Source organism: Lynx rufus, unplaced genomic scaffold (genome assembly GCF_022079265.1).
Source record: "Lynx rufus isolate CCGP_SWC_20201006 ecotype Redwood Valley unplaced genomic scaffold, mLynRuf1.p SCAF_9, whole genome shotgun sequence".
NCBI lineage: Eukaryota > Metazoa > Chordata > Mammalia > Carnivora > Felidae > Lynx > Lynx rufus.
In genome coordinates this window covers 85,555,769-85,576,247 of record NW_025814897.1, presented here as the reverse complement: position 1 = coordinate 85,576,247, position 20,479 = coordinate 85,555,769, and the positions used below count along the sequence as shown (strand labels likewise).

At 36.5% G+C, this 20,479-nt stretch overlaps 1 protein-coding gene across 1 annotated transcript in view; it reads left to right on the top strand.

The window, feature by feature from the left end:
• DCDC1 (doublecortin domain containing 1) overlaps window positions 1–20,479 on the top strand; it is a gene marked incomplete at its 5' end in the record, with an annotated part of 457,606 nt that overhangs the window by 241,665 nt on the left and 195,462 nt on the right. Inside the window, 2 exons of the mRNA XM_047071674.1 lie at window positions 2,471–2,589; window positions 15,929–15,989. Of these exons, the coding sequence (XP_046927630.1) occupies window positions 2,471–2,589; window positions 15,929–15,989 (180 nt within the window). The remainder of the gene's footprint in view (window positions 1–2,470; window positions 2,590–15,928; window positions 15,990–20,479) is intronic.

Below are 20,479 nucleotides of genomic sequence, written 5' to 3'. Positions count from 1 at the left end.
CTTATTTAATCTCATATTATACAGCTGAATAAACTAAGACTAGTAAGTAGCAGAGGAAAGATTCTTGGTCTGTCTGACTTCAAAACGTATGCCTTTTTACTGTAATAGAGAATGGTGCTCTATATTTCATCAATTTATGGAAGTGTTTTGGTTTTAGCATTGCCACTGAACCCTTGTGTGACCTCAGGTAAGCCACAACTGTATCTGGGCTTCAGTCTTATCTGAAAAGAGTTGGACCAGTTGGTATGGAAAGTTCTTTTCTAGACCTCAGATTCTGTAATTCCATGGTACCTGTTTATAGAATTTTATGATAGCAAAAAACCTGTACTTGTCTAAAATTTCCTCAAAAATAATTGAAATGCTTACTAAAAAGAGTGTGGATTTTGGAGTTAGATAGATTGGAATTAGAATCCTTTTTATTCTTGAGACCTTGAGAAAGTTACTTAGCTGCACGGAACCACTGTTTCCTTCTCTATAAAATAGTCTTATCTATCTTGCACAGTTGCTATGATGATTAATAAGAAAGCATGTGTGAAATTCAAGCGTAGTGTTTGGTATACAGAAAGTGCTTAACAAATGTTTCTTTTTCCCCATCCAAAGCAGGTTTCTTTCAATATAGACAAACATGTTCAAATGAGGATTCAATCCAGTGCTTACTAAAACCAAAATTTTAAAGAATACTTTTCCCAAGTTATCAACTGTTTTTTTTTTTTACCACACAGCAAAACCATGAGAAATAAAAGTTACATGCTAAATATAAAACAAGTTTGAAAATCTTTTTAGATTGAATGGTCTCTCTCTTTTTCCAAAATATGTATTTTCACCTGTTAGGATAGACAATTTTGCATGCCAGAAACCCTTAGTGGTTGTCACTCATTTAAAATGTGTTGTTGGGGCGCCTGGGTGGCGCAGTCGGTTAAGCGTCCGACTTCAGCCAGGTCACGATCTCGCGGTCCGTGAGTTCGAGCCCCGCGTCAGGCTCTGGGCTGATGGCTCAGAGCCTGGAGCCTGTTTCCGATTCTGTGTCTCCCTCTCTCTCTGCCCCTCCCCCGTTCATGCTCTGTCTCTCTCTGTCCCCAAAATAAATAAACGTTGAAAAAAAAATTTTAAATGTGTTGTTGACGTCGCTCCTCATCAGGGAAATACAAATCAAAAGCACACTCAGATATCACCTCACACCAGTCAGAGTGGCCAAAATGAACAAATCAGAAGACTATAGATGCTGGAGAGGATGTGGAGAAATGGAAACCCTCTCGCACTGTTGGTGGGAATGCAAACTGGTACAGCCACTCTGGAAAACAGTGTGGAGGTTCCTCAGAAAATTAAAAATAGACCTACCCTATGACCCAGCAATAGCACTGCTAGGAATTTACCCAAGGGATGCAGGAGTACTGATGCATAGGGGCACTTGTACCCCAATGTTTATAGCAGCACTCTCAACAATAGCCAAATTATGGAAAGAGCCTAGATGTCCATCAACTGATGAATGGATAAAGAAATTGTGGTTTATATACACAATGGAATACTACGTGGCAATGAGAAAGAATGAAATATGGCCCTTTGTAGCAACGTGGATGGAACTGGAGAGTGTGATGCTAAGTAAACTAAGCCATACAGAGAAAGATACCATATGTTTTCACTCCTATGTGGATCCTGAGAAACTTAACAGAAACCCATGGGGGAGGGAAAGGAAAAAAAAAAAAGAGGTTAGAGTGGAAGAGAGCGAAAGCATAAGAGACTCTTAAAAACTGAGAACAAACTGAGGGTTGATGGGGGGGTAGGAGGGAGGGGAGGGTGGGTGATGGGTATTGAGGAGGGCACCTTTTGGGATGAGCACTGGGTGCTGTATAGAAACCAATTTGACAATAAATTTCATATATTGAAAAAAATAAAATAAAATGTGTTGTTGATTCTCAAATCAGAAAATTGTCAAATGGCCATTTAAACAATATTCTTAATTTCCTATTCAGAGTATCTTAACATTTAAAGCAAAAGTAGTTCACAAACCACCTAAAAATGTTTAACCCATGGTATTTAGACCCAGAGTAAAACTTTAAATTCATACAAAGGTTAAGGATTTGTTTCAATCTTTTCAGTTCACTGCTCTTTTTTTTTTTCTGTGCATACATATTTCACATAAGCTCTGTAGTCATAACTATAACAAGTGACACATGATGGACCCCAAATTGCTGCCCTGTGAAATATGCACAGAAAAAAAGGACAAATGAAGATATCAAGGTCTGTTTTATTTTGCGCTGAACTGTAAAATGCCACCCTTGTTGGACAGAAGATCACTGATTCTGAGCAGGGCTCGCTGACTGCTAACTTGTGGGTAGTGTTTCACTTTCAGCAACTGTTAATATCCGGGCTTATCCAGGCATAATGACCTCACTAGTTGTGACACATTGTTGAATTTTCTGGTTCTTTTAACTTATTTAGACCTTTCTCCCCCCTTTCTATTCATTGGAAGACTGGAATGATCCTGAGCCGAGCGATAACACAGGGCTGCCTGGCTATTGGTCACCCAATCAGAGTCAAGCCTGCCGAGGGAACATCACTAGAAGGGTACAAATTAATCCTACAGAAAAGGTAATGCTTATGAGCTATTTGGCTCAAAATAATGAATGTTAATTTCAAGATTTCTGAGCAGTCAAATCATGATGCCTTCCAGCTTAGATGGAATATTCATTAGGTGTTTAAATTTGTGTTCATAATATCAATATTAATTTCCTATGTAAAATAAGCTTGCAAATGTATGCTACTTAGTTTGGTAGCATTTCTTAGGTATTTTCAAAAGCGAAATGTTGGTGTTCAACATGTATCCATGTTGTAGACAAGCTGCCGCTCTACTCTATAATTATTGGAACTCATTTCTTTATATCCATATTGGTTGTTAATTTAAATATTTAATGTTCTGTGTGTATTCTTAACCTTTTCTAAATCTTCTGAATATGAAATATTGAACTGTGAAAGAAAATTGAGGAGACAGAAATTGCTGATTTGTAAGGCCTGAAGTCTCCTTTTTATTTGTTTTTGCTGACTTAGGAAAGTCAAAATCAAAATGAAAACAGATTTAGAAAAAATTAGGAATGAAGAACCAACAGGATAGAAATATTATTTCCTAGAAATTTTTTTTTCTTGCTCATTTGTCTTTCAGTTTCACCTAGAATTGACAAAAACAAGTCCTACTGTGCTTCAGGACTTAGAAAACTATTATCCAACTACTTTTGGGTGGATAAAATGTGCTTTGGGCTGAAACCAGAACTGGGATACTTAGGCACCAAAGACACCAGCCCAACCACAAATAAGAAGGGATATTTTCTTTAATAGACAGAGCAGATTGTCCAGCAGGTATTAGAATATCACATAAAGGTTAAGTGTTATGTGGTCTACAGAGTCAGATTCCCTGGTGTAAATCTTAGCTTATTTCTTATTCTAACAACAACAAATTCTGAACCAGACACTACTCTAATTCCTTTATATTTTATTGTCACATTTAATCCTAATAACAACTGGATAAGGTAGCTATCATTATTATTATTATTACAGATGAGGAAAATGAAGTACAGAGTAATCACTTACTCAAGGTCATGCCTACTAACTGGTTGGAGAAGAATGCAAACTCAGGCAGTCAGACACTATAACCCACTCTTAGCCACAAAGTGACACTGTGTATAGATCAAAACCCAATCAAGAAATTGCTAATGAGTGCCATGTGTGGTAGTAAATACCTCAGTGGAGGAGTCGGTAATATTAAGAAACCTAGGCAGAAGGAGACGGAGACAGTATGCTGGCATCATGGCATCGTAGCAAACTAGCTGTGCTATTAGGGTGCTAAACATATGGTTTCTAAGGAGGGTCACAGAGCCCAAAGCAATTCCCAATTTGATGTGGTGTTGTATGTGAAGTGGATAACAAGATTTCTGGGGCAGAATCAGTGCTGTAAACTGGAGACAAACCAAGAATCATCTTCTAGTGATAATGACAAGTCCAAACCACTGACCATGGAACCAGAGATGCTTCAGCTGACATTGTCCACCGTTATAATAAAGTCAATCAATTGTAACTGGCCCAGAAATGACATAAAATATAGAATTAATGCACACGACATTAAAATAGTTGTTATAATTGTATTCCATATATTCAAGAAGCTAAAGAAAAGATGGAACATGTTAAATATAGACTTGGAAGATAGAAAAAGACTCAAATCAAATTTCTAGAGATGAAAACTGCAGTATATGAAATGAAAAATATGCTGTGACTAGTGGAAGATTAGACATTGTTGAAGAATATATTAGTGATCTTGAGCAGATAGCAATACAAACTATTTACAATGAAAGCCAGAAAGAAAAAAAATTAGGTATAATTTATTGTCAAGTTAGCTAACATACAGTGTATACAGGTGTATACAGTGTTCTCTTGGCTTCAGGAGTAGATTCCTGTGATTCATCACTTGCATAAAATACCCAGTTGCATAAAATACCCAAATACTTGTTGGCTCATCCCAACAAGTGCCCTCCTCAATGCCCGCCACCCATTCCCCCCCATCAACCCTCAGTTTGTTCTCTGTATTTAAGGGTCTCTTATGGTTTGCCTTCCTCTCTGTTTGTAACTTTTTTTTTTCTTCCCTCATGGTCTTCTGTTAAGTTTCTCAAATTCCACGTATGAGTGAAAGCATATGATATCTGTCTTTCTCTGACTGGCTTATTTCACTTAGCATAATACCCTCCAGTTCCATCCATGTTGTTGCAAATGGCAAGATTTCATTCTTTTTGATTGCTGAGTGATACTCCATTGTATGTATGTGTGTGTGTATGTATATATGCGTGTGTGTGTGTGTGTGTGTATATATATATATACACACACACACACACACCTTGTATGGTATATATACCACATCATCTTTATCCATTCATCAGTTGATGGACATTTGGGCTCTTTCCATAATTTGGCTATGGTTGGTAGTGCTGCTATAAACATTGGGGTACATGTGCCCCTATGAATCAGCACTCCTGTATCCTTTGGATAAATTCCTAGTAGTGCTATTGGTGGATTGTAGGGTAATTCTATTTTTAATTTTTTGAAGAATCTACACATTGTTTTCCAGAGTAGCTGCACCAGTTTGCATTCCCACCAACAGTGCAAGAGGGTTCCCCTTACTCCACATCCTCACCAACATCTGTTGTTTCCTGAGTTGTTACTCTGACTGGTGTGAGGTGGTTATCTCAGTGTGGTTTTGATTTGTATTTCCCTTATCATGAGCAATGTTCAGCATCTTCTCATGTGTCTGTTAGCCATTGGCTGTCTTCTTTCGGAAAGTGTCTATTTATTTCTTCTGCCCATTTCTTCACTGGATTATTTATTTTTCTTGGGTGTTGATTTTGATAAGTTCTTTATAGATTTTTGATACTAACCCTTTATATGATATGTCATTTGCAAATATCTTCTCCCATTTTTGTTGGTTGCTTTTTAGTTTGTCGATTGTTTCCTTTGCTATGCAGGAGCTTTTTATATTGATGAGGTCCCAATGGTTCATTTTTGCCTTTATTTCCCTTGCCTTCAGAGACGTGTCAAGTAAGAAGTTGCCGTGGCCAAGGTCAAAGAGGTTGTTGCCTATTTTCTCAGAGAACAGTCTATCAGTAAGATATGAGAAATTTTATAATGCCTGTTTTGTGAGTGATCAGAGTCTCTGAAGGAAGACACAGGGAACAAAAAAATATTGGAAGAAATGATAGCTGAAAAATTTCCAAATTTTGTGAAAACTATAACCCACAGATCCAAGAAATTCAAAAACTTCCAAGCACAAGAAACATGAGGAAAAAAACCAAGTTGTCCACTCCGCTCTATTCAGCATTGCATTGGAACTTTTAGCCAGTGTAACAAGAAAAGGAAAAGAAATAAAAGACATCTAGATATGAACTGAAGAAGTTAAACTATCTTTATTTTCAGATAACATGATTGCTATGTAGAAAATCCTATGAAATATACAAGAAGTTTCTAGAACTAATAAATGAGTTTAGCAAGTTTGAGGACTTGAGATCAATATACATATATTGGTTGTATTCTTATATACTGGCAACAAGCAATTTTGGAAATTAAAATTTAAAAACACCATTTACAGTAACATCAAAGGTATGACATATTTAAGGATAAATCAGACAAAATATGTGTATGACTTCTGCACTGACAACTACAAAACATTGATAAATGAAATTAAAAAACTAAATAGATGCTAGGATATACTGTGTTCATAGATTAGAAGACTCAATATCATCATGATGTCCATTCTCCTCCATATATTTATTATTTGTTTTTAATGTTTATTTATTTTTGAGAGAGAGAAAGTGCCTGCATGGGGGAGGGGGAGGAGCAGAGAGAGGAGGAGGGACAGAGAGAGAGAGGGGAACAGGGGATCTGAAGGGGGCTCTGAGCTGATAGCAGAGAACCCCATGTGGTGCTTGAACCCATGGACCAAGAGATATGGCTGAACTGAAGTCAGACACCTAAACACCTGAGACACCCAGGGGCCCTTCTCCTCCATATATTTAAATGCAATCTCAATCAAAACCCTGGCAGGTTTTTTTAATAGAAATTATCAAGTTGATTTAAAAATTCATACAGAAATGCAAAGGATCTAAAATAGGCAAAATAATTTTGTTAAAGAAGAACAAAGCTGGAAGAACTATTTTGCCTGGCCTCAGGCTAATTATAAAACTATAGTTATTAAAAGAGTGTGCTATTGGCACCAAAGTAGACCATTACATTGATGAAACAGAATAGAGTATCCCTAAATAGATTGACACATATATGATCAATTGATTTTTGATGAAAGTGGGAGATTCACTGGAGAAAGAATGTTTTTGACAAACGGTGGTGGAACAATTGAATATACATATGCAAAAGATAAAAATAAAAAATAACTTGATCCATGCCTCTCCCACCATATATATAGTAATTAACTCAACATGGATCATAGACGTAAATATAAAACCTTAAAACTATACATATTGTAGATGAAAATAGAAGAAAATGTTTATGATCTTGTATTAGTCAAAACTTTCTTAGACATGACTCCAAAAGCATGATCCACAAGGACATAAATTGATAAATTGGACTCCATTAAAATTAAGAATTTCTGCTCTTTGAAAGATACTGTTAAAATATTGACAAGACAGGCTACACACAAAGAAAAAAATATTTGCAAATAATGTATATTTGCAGAATACACACACAACTCAAGAAAACATGGGCAGATAAATGATTTGGACAAATGCTTTAACAAGTAAGAGATACAGTTGGCCTATGAAAAGTTGTTAATCATTATTTGAATGCAAGATTAACCTACAATGAAGTACCACTAAATATACAGTAGAATGTCTAATGTTTAAAAGACTGACCATACCAAGTGTTGGGAAGATGTGAAGCAACTACAATAGTCATACCTACTTGGCAGAAATATAAAATGGTTGTCATTTTAGAAGAGCTGCTACTTTCCTAAAATATATACATATATACATGTTCATATGCAGATATATACATGTTTCAGGTATAAACATATATCTACCTTATTGCCAAGCCATTCCGCTCTGGAAATTCAATCAAGAGAAATGAAAGTAGATATCCTTTCAAAGAACTTGTACATGAATGTTCACAGCAGCTTTATTTCTAAAGCCAGAAGTGAAAACTGGAAACAATGCAAGTGTACATCCATAAGTGAATAGATAAATAAATTGTGGCATATCTATATGATAAAATATTACTCAGCAATAAAAAGGAACCAATTCTTGATACATGCATCAGTGAATCTCAAACTAATTATATTGAGGGGAAGGAGCGAAATCATGAAGGGAGAGTATATTGTTTCATTACATTTATGTAAAATTTTAGAAAATGGTAACTAATCTAGAAAGTAGAATAGTGCTTGCCTGGAGATAGGAAGGTGGGGAGGGGTAGGAGAATGAGATTAAAAGGGGGCACAAGGAAACTTTGGGGGTGATTTTTTGGGGAGAGATGGACATGGGTATGTTCACTGTCCTGATTGTTGTGATGTTTTAATAGGTATGTACATGTTTCAAAACTTGTGAAATTTTACACTTCAAATATGTGCCCGTTAGTTGTGCAATATTTTACAATATTGTATGTCAGTTATTTCTCAAAAAAGCTGTTTTTTAAAAGTACAAAAAGACAAACTAGGGAACAAACAAAAAAAGCAAAATGGTGGGTAAAGAATGACTAAGTGCTTACTTTAGAAGGAAATGGTGAGGAAAGACCACTCTCAGTGGAAGAATTTATCAGTGGTCTCAGTCAAAATGGTAGGTGTTTCGAAAGGTTATATATAGCTTGAAGAACATGCTATTCATGCCCAGAGGTTTCCCTGGGCTTATTGGATACTGAAATTAGTGCTGATCTGGCCTTACCCCACTGAGGTTTACTTCCTACTCTGGCCAGGATGGTCACAGAATTGAGTAAGACTGAAGCCACAAACTTGATATCCTCGTTGCCTATAGAGAAGAGAGCTTGAGTGAGAAAAGAGATAATAATTTTAAAAAATTGTATTATGTTTAACTTGAAAAAAATCTCTAGGGCACCTGGGTGGCTCAGTCTATTGAGTGTCCAACTTCAGCTCAGGTCATGATCTTGCAGTTCGTGAGTTCGAGCCCCACGTCAGGCTCTGTGCTGACAGCTCAGAGCTTGGAACCTGCTTTGGATTTTGTGTTTCCCTCTCTCTCTGCCCCTTCCCTGCTCATAGTCTGTCTGTCTCTCTCAAAAATAAATAAACATTAAACAAAATTTAAATCTCCACTTACAAGGAAAGATTTGGTTTAATTCAGGAAGGAAGGAAAGAAGAGAGAGGGAGAGAAGGAGAAAGGCAGGATGGGCAGGAGTGGGGGGAGAAGGGAGAATTCCTATGCAAGTGAAGATTATTTCCCTTTATATTAATGCAACCTGATTTTTATCTGAGAAGCAAAATCTATTGCAAAATGGAAGCGAATAGTAGAAAATTTGGAAAACCAGAAGGTCTCACTAACTGTGAAGCTACATTTTGTTTTTTAGAAAGCAGAGGGACCAAGATTTTTAGTGTTTACCTCACCTCTGATACTTTCAAGTATATTTATCTTTTCCAGAGTATCTGAAGTGCCTGTGTGGCTTATTATTTTTTTTAAACACAAACCATATTTTATTTTAAATAATGTAAATATCCTCATACAACTTCTAGAGACAATTTTTTTTTCCTTTTCTCCTAAGTAGTATAATATCTTATACTTATCTTAACAAAAGCTATGAGTCAAGATACAGTCTTTCAAGTAAAAAAATCATAGAACTAGCACTAAAAGTAGCAACCTGACAATTCATAGAGAATATTGTAAACATATCATGCCTCATTAGGTCGGTTATGTCTCATTTGGTGTCACTCATCTTATTCTTATTCAATATAGCAAATGCTTGCAATATTGTATTTAATATTTTTTCTGTGATGTGCATCTGGCCATGAGTGGATGAAAGGCAGATCAATGATGTCATTACCAAGTGATCTGAAAATCATAGAAAATTATAAAAATCATAAATCTTAAAGTCAAAGCTGCTTCTTTTTAAAAGATATTTTGGACATCTTACAAACCAGTTGCATCCAAGTCCTTTAATAAGGCCACCATTTAATCTTTATTTTGCTTCATCTTTAAAGAATGTGAATATGGAGGATCTGGAGTTTAGTGTTAAATTCACAAACTAATTAAAGCAACACATATACACACACACACACCCATACCGCCATGTGGACACAGAGGTTAGATTATGGAGATAACAAACAAGGGACCCATAGATTTTGTTTGGCTGCACATTATTATAATATTTTAAATTATTTGTGAGCCTATAGAAATAGGGAGATTTTACACACAAAAATTACATATTTCTGTGTTTTCTTGAAAAAACAATCACAAGAATGGGCAGTATTGGACTTTCATCATCTCATGACACCGGTCATGCAGGGACAAATTCAGATGGAACATATACCCTCTGATTTTCTATATTCTCCACTGTTCCCAGTAATAGCCCTCACACTAGCTCTAGCCTGGTTTATTCATTTCTATTACCTGTCTGATAATCTTTACTACCTTCCTTATTTCAATGTTAGTCTTTCAGTTATGGTGTTTTGGATCTACTCCGCCCCCCCCCCCCACACTTAGGCCTTGCTGGAAATGGAATGATAACTAGCCAACATTAATCTAGACTAGGTTAAACAAACACTACTCTAAAGACACCATTAACTACAACCCTCAAGTGTAGCTGTGTAGTGCTAGGTGCAGAGATGAAAAGACAAGTAAACAGACAGCAGGTTACCAGGTAATCAGAGAGGTTGAAAATCATCTCTTTGGTCAAGTCTTGAAGTTTTAGGAGGCTAAGAGTTAGAATAAAGCAGAATGACAAACTGCACAATATAGAAAGGACCATTTGCCATGCATCGGACATGTAAGTAATATTCAAACATATAGAAAACACTATTAGAAATGTCAACATCAAATAGAAAATTGTCTATGTGTAACTTCACAATTGGATTGATGGATGAAATTTCTTATCTCTACTCCTACTGTGTTAAGAATCATGGAGGGGAAATCCCTTTGTCTGTTCTATGTGGATCCTACTTTTGATCCTGATAAGATTGGAAGACACCAGAGCTGTTGGAAGCTGTCTGGGAAAATAGATTTGTAATTGTGAAGCATGATGATGGTCCTTCTTACAGTCAACTGGGAAATAATGAATTTTAGCCTAGGAAATTTCCCCTAACTGAACTGTCAGTTATGGGCTGCCTTCTTGCCTCTACCCTCTGATAAATGGCATATTTCAAAGAAAAAAGTGTGTGTGTGTGTGTATGTGTGTGTACACACGTTTTATAGATTCTCAATAGGAATAGTATAATGCATGTGCATACTCAATGAGTTACAATGAGTAAGCTTCCCAGGGCAGATAGTTATTTCCTCACTTGTGAAAGGAGAGAGAGTATCTAACTTGTCTTGGAAGTCATATGCTTTCAGACGAGGAAGGACTCTAAAGAGCATCTATTCCAAAACCTTCTTTACTAGTAGAAGTAGTAATAGTCGTGATGGTGGTGGTTGTGATAATAATAATAATAATAATAATAATAATAATAATAATAATATCATTATCTTATAAGAAATTCCAAGCCCAGGGGCGCCTGGGTGGCTCAGTTGGTTGAGTATCTGACTCTTGATTTTGGCTCAGGTCAGGATCCCAGGGTTGTGGGATTGAGCCCCGCATCAGACTCTGCACTGAACATGAAGCCTGCTTGGAATTCTCTCTCTCTCCCTCTGTCCCTCTGCCCAGCTCATGCTCTCTCTCTAAAATTAAAATGAAATGAAATGAAATGAAATTCCAAGTCTACTAGAAACTAAATGATCTAGAAAGGTCTTGTATCTAATCTAGTTAATGTCAGATCCAGGACTGGATTGTAAGTCTCTCAACCTTAGTCCAGCACACGTCATGATATTTATGACTTTGATTCTTGGATGAAATACTGCTTCTTCATTTTCCTCTCTTTTTGTCATTATTGGTATTGTTATTACTGGTTTTAAGTTTTGTTTTTGTTTCTCTGTAAAAAAATCTTTTTAGGGGCACCTGGGTGGCTCAGTCAGTTAAGCATCTGACTTCAGCGCAGGTCATGATCTCACAGTTCATGAGTTCCAGCCCCACGGTCATGCTCTGTACTGACAGCTCAGACCTGGAGCCTGCTTCAGATTCTGTGTCTCCCTCTCTCTCTGCCTCTCCCCTGCTTGTGCTCTCTCTTTCTTTCTTAAAAATAAATAAATGTTAAAAAAATTTAAAAAATAAAAAATCTTTTTAGCTTTGCTAGTTCACCAAGAAGAGGAAATTCTATGGCATTTTCTAATTCAATCCCATATGAGCATCATTGCATATTGGATCTAAATTTGATTTCTTTACATATAAAATGTCTTGAAAAATGAACAGATGAACTTTTGTTTGTAGGAATTTTATTTTGCATATGTTTATTTATTTTGTGTGTGTGAGAGAGAGAGAGAGAGAGAGAGAGCGAGCGAGCTGGGAAGGGGCAGAGAGAAAGGGAGAGAGAAAACTCCAACCAGGCTCCATGCTGTCAGCATAGAGTCTGACGTGGGGCTCGATATCACTAACCGTGAGATCATGACCTGAGCCAAAACAAGAGTCAGGTGCTTAACTGACTGAGCCACCCAGGTGCCCCTGTAGGAATTTTATTTTTTAAAGAAGTTATTATATATTAGAATGATATCTTCTCATCCTGCCTGCTATAGACACTACATGAGAGGTTTGTTTTTTATAACTTTGGTAATAAAATTTAAAGGTGACATTTATAGATATATGTAGAAAGAGACTCCTGATAGAAAAACTACTAGTAAGCTCACAAGGCTTATATATGATATAAAACTACATGTTTGCAAAATTTCCTAGGCAATTCTTGAGCAGAATTTGAGCTGTGATAAAATTTGAGAAATGCTAGGAAATTTGTATTTATTTTCTTATTCAAGTTATAGTTTATGTTCTTTAGCTACCCACTGAGAAGATCCCTAAACTGCCATATATTAATTTCAAACCATTTTTCATAATGGCCTTATTATTAATGTTTAGGGTTATGACATTTTAACATTTTATTGACATATCTATTTATTCAGAGATATCTTTATTCTCCTATCACGACTGTGATCAGCTCTAAGGACACATGTGGTGTCTACCCTCACACTGGTGAACATCTCTCCTGTTGTATTATTATTTGAGAAAAAGATGCTACAAATTCAGAAAATCAAAACTGAAACCTATGTAGTTTATGTTTGTATAAGCACATTCATCCTCAAGTCAACACTGTAATTCAATTAAAAGACAACATTTTGAATTTTACAGCTTTTGACAGTTAGCATCAGCATATTAATTACCAATTTCAGAGCCTTGCACTTTGAAAAATTATCATTTTCCATTTTATTTATCTTGAAGAAATATGCTCACAATAATTTAGGCAACAGGAGGAATTGCCTGTAAGCAATAAAGTTGCTCTGAGTTACAGCTATTCTGCGTTAAAATGATCTAAATTTTATCAAAACCCAGCACATTTCCATCAAAGCATTACAGCAGTCACTTATTATTATTATTATTATTATTATTTTAAAGTTTATTTATTTATTTCGAGAGAGAGAGAGCGTGAGCACGGGAGGGGCAGAGAGAGCGGGCGAGAGAGAGAATCCCAAGCAAGCCCCAACTAGGGGCTCAAGTTCACTAACTGTGAGATCGTGACCTAAGCAGAAATGAAGAGTTTGTCACTTAACTGACTGAGACACCCAGGAGCCCCACTTATTATTATTTTTAAAAGGACTGTAGTTGTAAGATTGGGATTGACAGCCTTAAAGACCAGCAATAATGTTGTGTTTATTATTGCTTCTTTTAGTGGTTGAAACATGAGGTTTTTCAGCACCTCAGGAGAATTTGTATAGTATGAAACTATTTAGTGAATGCATAATCACAGTTGTGTAAAAAACTGTGTTCATACCAAAGTTTTTTTTTTTAAGTTTATTTATTTATTTTTGAAAGAGAGGCAGGGGCAGAAAGAGAGGGAGAGAGAGAATCCCAGGCAGGTTCCACACTGTCAGCCCAGAGTCTGACATGGGGCTCAAATTCACAAACCATGAGATCATGACCTGAGCCAAAATTGAGAGTCACATACTTAACTGACGGGGCCACCCAGGCGCCCCTCATATCAAAATGTTTTAGGTCACTAAGATTATGCATCAAATTCTAATTAATGAGCCTAAACTATTTATTCCATTTTTTAAAAAAATTTTTAACGTTTATTTATTTTTGACAGAGAGAGAGAGAGAGACAGAGCATGAGCAGGGGAGGGTCAGAGAGAGAGGGAGACACAGAATCCGAAGCAGGCTCCAAACTCTGAGCTGTTAACACAGACCCCGACGTGGGGCTCAAACTCACAGACTGCGAGATCATGACCTGAGCCAAAGTCGGACGCTCAATCGACTGAGTCACCTAGGTGCCCCTGTTCCATTTTTAATCTTCAAGTAACACAAAGTAATTTGTGTCATAGTTTTCAATATAATTGAGAAGATGTCCAGCTGAAAGTCACATGCTCTGGGTTCTAGTACCTATTTGATACTACCTAGCTCTGTGATTTTTGATCAGCTCACCTCATTTCTCTGTATCTCACTTTATTCATCACTGTTTCCTTAAAATTCTCAATCTTTGTGTTATTGTCTTGGTTAATGAATATTATTATTATAATCATAAATTTTAGTCCAGGACCCTAAGTCAATATTTTTTTTTAATTTTAGAGAGTGTGAGCAGGGGAGAGAGGAAGAGGGAGAATCTTAAGCAGACTCCGCACTTAGCAGGGAGAGTGATGCAGGGCTTGATCCCACAACCTGGCACCATGACCAGAGTCAAAATCAAGAGTCAGATGCTCAACTGACTGAGCCGCCCAGGAGCTCCTCCCCAATTTTTTTAAGCTTCTCTTTTCCTTTATCAATTACAAAATAAAAAGATCTCCAGAAAGGCTAACACCCCTAATACCTTCCTCATCCCTACCCAAAGCTGAAATTGAGCAGCAATTACATTTGCTGAAAGCCTGAGAATCGATTCTTGGCTTAGGGATCAGTTAGACCTTGAAAGGTGTTTCATAAGATAATTTTACCCAAGTTTTAAAATTCTTCGTATTTTCTCACATTCCTGTTCCTCTCTTCTCCATTCTAATTTCACTTTATTTTAATAGTGTCATGTTCTCTTCTAGTTTACCTAAATTTGACTCCTGAGACTTATCTTTGCCTCCTCTTTCTACCCCCAACCCCATTTACTCTATCATCAAATCAGTTCTTCTTTTATAATAAGGATGTTGTCTTTCCTTCCCCCACTGCTCTCAACTCTTCTAGTTCAGTGTTTTTAAAAGTCTGGTCTGTAGACCACACACATCCAAATTCCCTAGAGTTCTTATGATTGGAATCACTTGCAATACGTGTTAATGTAGCTTTTGTGGGGTGGGGGTCCAGACCTTCAGAATCAAAATTAAGGATAGGGGCTTGGAAACCTACATTATTATCAAGCATCTATCTCAAAATGCCCAGGAATTCTTCACATTTTCTAACATAAATTGGATGTGAGCAAAAGATTAATGCATACTGAGCCAGTTTTGGACCGCTGCCTTGGCATGTTCTGCCCAGATCGTAAAGCGCCTTGCTTTAGAATACAGCATTACCTGACACCTCTTATTCCTAACCATTGATGTTCCTGTCAAAACTCAGAGGCAGTAGGAAAAGTCTTGTTTAACATCCCATTACACTTAATTTAATTCATTTGTCCTACCTTTGTAAGGTTTCTAAATATTAATGAATACATGATTAGTTAATTTAGGCCCGGTTAGCTTCATCACATTTTAGTTTTTCTTTTTTTACTCAGATTTAGTTTTAAAAATATGATATTCCTTAATAAAATTCTCTGGTCATTTCTGAAACAGGTGTCTGATGTTCCTAATTTTCCATGGTATCCTTTTCCATCCCCTCTTCTTAATCCTTATACTTACTTATACTTACTTTTTTTCTGTCTTATAGAGAGAGGATCTCTTTTGGAAACAAATTTCTAGAATATTTTTATTGATTCTATTTATTCTCTAAAACTCTTAATCGCTGTTGCCCTGGGTAATTCACACAGCACTGCCACCACCACCACTCCTTTGGGTACCAAAGAAATTGGCTGTCTTAGGGAAGGAAGTTTTCAGTTGGTGAGGTAGCAGTGATGATAGTAGAATGAATGGGAGAACAGGCAGTCCTCTTCCTGCCTGGATATGGAAAACGATCCTTTCATTTGAAACCTACAGAATGTTTCAGTGTGGAGAAAAGTTGTCAGTGTCTAAATTACATTTTTATTACAGACATAAAGGAGATAATTCTCAGAAGTGGGTGTTTGGAACTGACAGCTGCATTTATTCTAAGGTAAGGACTTTGTAAGTCACAGCTTTTATTCTTAAAATTTTCTGTTCTCAGGTTCTTATAAATGCAGTGCCTATTGTTAAGAGCAAGAAATGCTTTTTATGCACAACGATTTCCCTGTGCCCAGAAGTTTAGAATATAACTTAACTCAATACTTTCCTGTGAGGTTTTGTTTGACTTTAAATTACAAGTTTTCCAAAACAAAAAATAATTCTTTCCAATTCATCAGTATGATATCCATCACTATGATACAACCCAGCATTTCAGGGCACCGTTTTTTTTTCTTCCTATTATTTTTAAAACTTTTTTTTTAATGTTTATTTTTGAGAAAGAAAGAGAGAGAGAGAGAGCAGGGAAGGAGCAGAGAGAGAGGGAGACACAGAATTCGAAGCAGGCTCCAGGTTCTGAGCTGCCAGCACAGAGCCCAATGTGGGGCTCGAACTCACAGACCGCGAGATCATGAGCTGAGCTGAGGTCGGATGCTCAACCGACTGAGCCACCTAGGTGTCCCTCTATTATTTTTAGATTTAGTTTAACTTATTTTTTTATTGAGGTATAATTGACATATAACATTGCATAAGTTTACACATGTTGATTTATTACTTTATATATTGCAAAATGATTTTCATAGCATTTGCTAACACCTCTATTACATCACATAATTATCATGCTTTTTTGTGGAAATTAACTCTTTTAAAAACTTTCAAGTATGTAATACATTATTGTTGACTATAATCACTATACTATGCATTAGGTCTCCAGAAATTATTGATTTAATAGTTGCAAATTTGCACTGGTAAATATCATCTCAATTCTCTCTCCCTCTCACCACCATTCGTTTCTCTGCTTCTGAGTTCAGTTTTTTTAGATTGCACATATAAGTGATATCATGCAGTGTTTGTCTTTGACTAATCTCACTTAGCATAATGGCCTCAAGGTCCATCCATATCAGCAAATGGCAGGATTTCCTTCTCTCTTGCGGCTGATGAATATTCCATTGTAAATATCACATCTTTATCCATTCATCAGTTGGCACTTAGGTTGCTTCCATATCTTGGTGATTGTGGCTAATGCCGCAGTAGACGTGGGAGTGCAGGTATCTTTTCAATATCTACCTCAGTTTTCTTATTAAAGTGAGGAGATTGGCACTTTGGAAAACTGGCAACAGCTACTAAAGTTGAACATGTCTGTACAACCTAGTAATTCCCTACTAGTTTAATGCTAAAGAGAAATAACTACATATCTTAAGGAAAAGATATTTACTAAAATGTTAATAGCAGTGCTAATTGTAGTAGTCTCAGCGTAGAGATTATGGAAATGCTCATTAGCAATTGAGTAAGTGGATAAATTGTGATATATATATAATATATCTATATTATTCTATGGAATAATATAGAGCAGAGTTGGACAACTTCTGTAAAGGACCAGATACTAAATATATGGGGCTTTGTGAGCCATATGATCCCTGTTCCAACTTCTCAACCCTGCCTTTGTAGCACGAAAGCAGCCATAGACAAGATGTAAATAAATGGTGTGTTTCTGTTTCAATTAAATTTTATTTACGGAAACAGGTGGTCAGTTAGATTTGGATCATGGGCCTTAGTTTTCTGACTCTGGAGGATAGCAATGCCTATAAACAAACTGTAATTACCCGTAACAACGTATATGAATATCACAAATACAGTGATTTACAAAGAAGACAGATATAGGAGAATGCTCGCTGGGTAATTGCAGTTATTTAAACTTTAATGCCAAGCAAAACAACAAATCTTCAGGTGTGTTGTGATGTTCCCTTTCTTGACCTAGGTAGTAAATTAAACAGGTATTCACAATGTGAAAATGGATTGAATTGTATACTTATGATTTACGTACTCTTCTGTAGGTATATTTACATAAAAATTCGCTTTAATAAAATGAAGATAGTGGCCTTCAGTTCTCAAGATTTTCTTCCTTGTCTATGATTCCAAGCCTAAATGAAATGTTAATCATCAATATTTAAGGAAGGCAAAAATTAGATTAATCACATGGTATTTGTTAGTGTTTGCCTTAGGATCCCACCATTTTGATTTCAGAAATGCTAAATTACTTAGATGAATGCAACTGGACATACATCGGGTATTAATTTTTTAGGGCCGCTGTAACAAAGTACCATAAACTGGGTGGCTTAAGCAACTGTATTCTCTCCAATTCTTGAGGCTAGAAGTCGGAAATCAAGGTGCCAGCAGCACTGTGCTCCACTTGAATCCCCTTGGGGAGGATTCTTCCTGGCCCCTTCCACTGACTGGCAGTCCTGGACGTTCCTTGACCGTGGTAGCATAACTCCAATCTCTGCCTCCATCTTCACACGGCCATCTCCCTCTGCATCTGAATCTTCACATGCCATTTTCCTCCTTGTGTGTGTCTCTGTCCAAATTTTTCTCTTCTAAGGACACTAGTCATTTTGGCTTAGGGCCCACCCAAAAGCCCTAATATTAATTTGATTGCATCTGCAGAGACTTTATTTCCAAATAAGGTCACATTCACGGTTATCAAGGATTAGGCTTCAGTGTACTTTTGAGGGGACACAATTCAACTTATAACACAGGGCATGTCAGTTATCAATGTATTCCCTCTCTGTTCCATATCTACCATTTATTGCCAGGCACCTGCCTCAGGCAGCTTCACAGCAGAGGACTGCCAGTGGGATACCTTCTTATGAATGGTTTCCTTGAGCATGTTCTTCATGGGTGGCTCTGTAGTGGAGTGTCATCAGCTAGGCACCTCCCTGTGGACAGCTTCCCTTGGAGCTCCAAAGGCTGCTGAAATCTGTGGATGAACTTACTCAGGGACTTATTCACCATCTAGTGAGCCATTGTTGTGCTCTTTTCTATGTGTTTTGGATGTCAGCCGTGGCCAGACCTCTTCCTTGGACATTATATCTCAGGCCTTGTAGTACTGGCTGCTCCCTTTATCTGCTATTCATATATTCTTTAGTGTTCTCTTAAACTCTTATTAGCCAATTTCCTGACTCTCTAATAGCCTGCTACTAATTGTTTATATTAAACTTTTTCCTGTTCAAATTACAATGCAGTTTATATCTCCTTATTGGACCCGGACTGGTAAAAATAATAGCTTTATTTCTCTAGTGTTCTAGAATTATGTATTTGAGCCATTATTTCCTGACCAGCAACATTTCAGAAATTTAGAGAGTTTGATACAATTTAAATTTGAAAAGTAAGATAATAGCATTTCCTTGAGTAGTTATTTGTTGGCACACTGGTTAAAACTCCAGCCTACTCACTACTCAGCCAGGCCTATACACTTTTAGCTCTGTTCCTAAGCAGGGAAATTGACATAGGCATTGACTGGCAAAGCATTTTAAAAATAACCTTTATCTAACTTCATGCAGAGTTTCACCCTAGCAATCCCCTTGTCCTGTTTCTGACTCCACTACATTCCTGAGTCAGAGTGAAGCTCTATGTTAGTGGAGAGGGAGTCACAGGAAGACCAAAACTAATTCATCTTCGTAAAAATAAAAAGTAGAATTTTGAGACTGTACTAAAATATCCCTTTAGCTCTTTGGCCTGTACCCTCACATGAAGACTTTATTGTGAGATATACCTAGACAGAGCTGACTCCTAGTATCCAAGAACATAACTCTATCCTATATAAGTACTGACCTTCCCACCAACAGACACAGAAGAACAGGACCAAGGCTTATGTGTATATTTTTCTTTTCTTTTCCCAAATTCAGGTACATAAACACCCAGTTTTACTCTGCTTTCATTTTTACCTTTCCCTTTCTTATAATTTATAATTTTCTAATTATTCCCAACTGTACATTGGTAGCTAGCAAATAATTCATGCTTTTGTGTTTCAAACACAATTATTTTTAAGAGGATTTTGATTCTAAAAATTTTAATGTTCCATTCCCAAACACAATTGCTGAATTTTTATTACAATTCACAGAGCAAAACTATTAATGAGGAATTTTATTCTTTTAGAGGCTTAGAAATTTTGATTAGATCTAAATTTAGCCACATCCAAAATTATATCCATCTAGTTAAGGCTAAAATGGAGAATAATTTGATAATTATTTGCGGCTGGATCATAAATGGAGCTCTTTCCATTTATTTAAAAAAGAAGACAGAATTACTTTAGGATATTAATAACTAATTTTGGTTCCACCACTTATTAGTTGTGTGGCATTATACAAGTCATTTAGCCTTTTGCAAGCTTCACATTGTCTGTCTGCAAAATGGAGACATTAATGCTAACATTTTGAGTATTTGGCTCAGATTCTGGCCTATCAATAGATTCTGGCATATTGATTCCAGCTAATTGATAATTTGTAACTAGTAATGATAATAATGGCCAGATTTAAATATAATATTGTATTTTGTTATATTGTTTTTATTTGGATGAGTTTTGTTCTTCCTTTTTGATTTGTTTTTAAAGTTAACTATTCCTCTATTCATTTGTGAAAAGGTAAAGTTGGATTACTTCCTTTATAC